Here is a 3,192-nt window from a genome sequence, read left to right on the forward strand (position 1 = left end):
CAGGATGAGACACTCCACAGTCTGGGCTCCAGACCTTGGACCAGCCCCAAGCAGCAGATCTCAGGGACTAGGACAGTTCAGGGTGTATCCAACACTGTCTGGTGTCCTCTACTGCACCAAACAGCAGGTGCTCAGGATTCGTGTTGGTGAGGAACTCCCAGTCTATACCCCTGGGGAGAACCTCTCTTTCCAGGGAAGGAAGGGTATAAAGCAGGACCCTAACTCCCTTGGGAGAGCTTTCCAGAGTCCAGGCCCTAAGTGCCCCCTAGTCAATAATGCTGCACACCTGCCTTCCAATGCTGAAACACACCCTGGAAAGCTTGGCAACTGTCACCTTCCTGCCTGAGCCTCCTGGGGAGCCCCTCATGCCCCCAACCCAAGGCACGCCTTGGCTCCCATGCAGTCCTTGGCAGATCCAACTCAAGGGCAGACAAGGGTGCCTCTACTGGCCAGAAGGGAGGAGTGGGCAACCCAAGCTGGGGAGCTGACTTCAGAGTAGCAGGGCCACAGTGGGCTGGACTGCCAATGGTATCAAATCCTGTGTTTTTTGGGTTTGTTTTTTTTTTTTTTTGAGACAGAGTCTCACTTTGTCACACTTGGTAGAGTGTGTGGCGTCACAGCTCACAGCAACCTCAAATTCTTAGGCTTAAGCGATTCTCTTGCCTCAGCCTCCCAAGTAGGGAGGGACTACAGGCACCCACCACAACGCCCAGCTATTTTCTTGTTGCAGTTGTCTTTGGTTTAGCTGATCCCGGCCCCGACCTAACAGCTTTGGTGTACAATGTGGCTGGCACCGTAACCACTGTGCTACAGCCGCCGAACCCCAAACCATATCCTTCACAAAGGCAGAAAAAAAAACATGAACTCTTGACACAGCCTGTAGGAAAAAAATACCCGTTCTGCGTTTTCTTGTACAGTCTCAGCAAAGGCCACAGCCCTACAAGAGGGTTCAGCCTCCGCTACAGCTGAAGGCCACAGCCTCATCTCAGCCATGGTATCCAGGGCCCTTGCTGGCCCTGCCGTCCCATACTGGGGTCGGCAGGGAGGGCCGCAGTGAGACCTGGCAGGAGCTGCCCCGCGAAATCCGCCCCGGGGTGCAGCAAGGGGAAGGGGCCTTCCTGCGCTAGCAGCTGCGGGCGGCCTGTGTAGCTCTCCGGCGCAGAAGCAGCGGGGGACAGAGAGGCCGGGTGGCGGCAAGGACCCAGTCAGTGCAGGCAGGCCGCCAGGTGGCCGAGCAGTCGGGAGCGCACGTCAGCGGAGACGCCCTCGCAGCCAGCCAGGAAGCGGGTCACCTCAGCCAGACACTCGTTGAAGCCAGAGAGGTACTTGCCCAAGATCACCGGGTCGGCGCTGAGTGCAGCTGTGGGAGCAAAAGGGAACAAGCGGTCAGTGCCAGTCAGTGGTTCTGTGCGCCTCTCGCCTCAGGGACATGCCACCTGCGCCTCACCTGTCACCTGCACGCAGTGCAGGTGCTGCAGGTGTCTCACAGTCATTTCCAGATGTCTGCCTTCTCCAGCTTCGAGCGGCGGGAGCTCTAGGGGCAGGGACGGGGCGGTGGGTTGCAGCTCAACTGTACCCAGACTCAAGCCTCAGGCCTTGGATGCCACTCTGCCCCCGACTTACTTCTTTTCTGAGGGCGTCCAGAATGAGGGTCTTGAGCTGAGCGAGGCTCTCATTAATGCGCACTCGGCGCCGTTTCTCCATGACAGGCTTGGAGGACTGAGTGTCAGGCAGTGGCTGAGTCCTGCGTTCCCTCTGTCCCTCTGCCCAACCTTCCCTCCAGCACCCCCTCTACGCCCGGCCAGGACCCCACCTTGCGGTGCTCAGCCGCGCTCCGGGGCTTGTCTGGGGTCTGGCTGCCGATGGCCGGCGCTTCTGCCAGCGGCGAGGGCCTCAGTTTCCCCGGAGTGTCAGCTGACATGGTGCGCCCCGGCGCTTTCCGGTGCTGGGCGGAGGGCGCCACCAGGGACCGAGCGCGAGCTAGCCGGGGAGCGGCCGCCACGCGGCCTTTCAAGCCCCCTCTGGTTTGTTTCGGGCTCCAAAACTGCGCTCAGGGCAGGCCGCCTTCCTATTTAAAGCCGCCGGCGGGCTGAGTGTGTGAACGCAGCTTTGCATTCTTTCCCACACTCGCGTCAGCCAATGGGAGGCCGCACTCCTCCCTCTCTGGCCCCCGACCCCCGCCCTGCACAGAGCCGCGGGCCCCCGCCCCCCTGCCGCTGCCCACGCCAACTGTCATTCACGCGCGGGCCCCCGGCCTGCGGCTCCGGCGGGTGACAATGGTGAGCAGGGGCACCCCGCCCGCGCCCGCCCCTGGCACCACTGGCCGAAGGCGAGGGCGAGGAAAATCGCTGCGCCCGCTCCCCAGCAGAGGGTTCCAGGCAGCGCGCCAGGAGGGGCAGCGGGGACCGGCAGGGCCGCTGACCTCCAGGGCTGAGCAGAGTTTAGAGGTTCACTTTCCGCCAAGCGGGGGCAGCAGTAGGACCGGGAGGGAGTTCACGGTGGACGGCGCAGAAAATTTGAAAGGAAATTTTCACCAGGGGCACTGAGTCAGGTACCATGGAGAAGCCAGGAAGCTAGAGCACACAGCACCTCTTCCTTCCTCCTCCACCATCCTGGCTCAGCCCCAAGGCCTCTGCTCAGAGTCTGAGTTTGACCTGACAGATGTTCAGTCTTGCGGCCTCCACTTACCCTTGGTGCAGTGGATGTGGCAAGTAACCATTGTTGGGAGGGAAGAGCCAACAGCAACTGCTGGGCTGGAGAGAGGTCACTGCCCTGTGGGGTCCAGAGACCGGTATGACCCAGGGCAGGTGGTGATGTCATTGAGCATCCGAAGGTGATGATTCAAGCCTGCTGGGATGATGTCATGGGGGCAGCGACCTCACATTCGTCCAAATTATCCAGATGCTGGTCAAGCACCAGCAAAGAACTCACAAAAATGAGGGACAAAGGCCTGGCACCATGGCTCACGACTATAATCCCAGAACTCTGATGCTGAGGCAGGTGGATTGATTGAGCTAGTTCAAGACCAGCCTGAGCAAGAGCTAGACCTCATCTCTAAAAAGTAAATAAATAAAATAGCAGACATCATCGCAGGTGCCTATAGTCCCAGCTACTCTGGAGGCTGAGGCAAGAGGATCCCTTCAGGCCAAGAGTTTGAGTTTCCTGTGAGTTATGACTCCACAACACTCTACC

The 3,192-nt window shown here is 59.9% G+C and overlaps 1 protein-coding gene across 1 annotated transcript; it reads right to left on the reverse strand.

Annotated features, from left to right (window-relative positions):
* Nucleotides 1–713: 713 nt before the first annotated feature.
* Nucleotides 714–2,029, reverse strand: HES4 (hes family bHLH transcription factor 4). The gene is given in 5 exon segments (XM_012807265.2): nt 714–1,360; nt 1,448–1,501; nt 1,504–1,534; nt 1,624–1,719; nt 1,814–2,029. Coding segments are annotated over 5 exon segments (669 nt in total). The 5' UTR covers nt 1,922–2,029; the 3' UTR covers nt 714–980.
* Between the last annotated feature and the right edge of the window lie 1,163 nt (nt 2,030–3,192).

The sequence above is a fragment of the Otolemur garnettii genome, unplaced genomic scaffold (genome assembly GCF_000181295.1).
Source record: "Otolemur garnettii isolate 467f Iridium unplaced genomic scaffold, OtoGar3 scaffold00067, whole genome shotgun sequence".
Taxonomy (NCBI): Eukaryota; Metazoa; Chordata; class Mammalia; order Primates; family Galagidae; genus Otolemur; species Otolemur garnettii.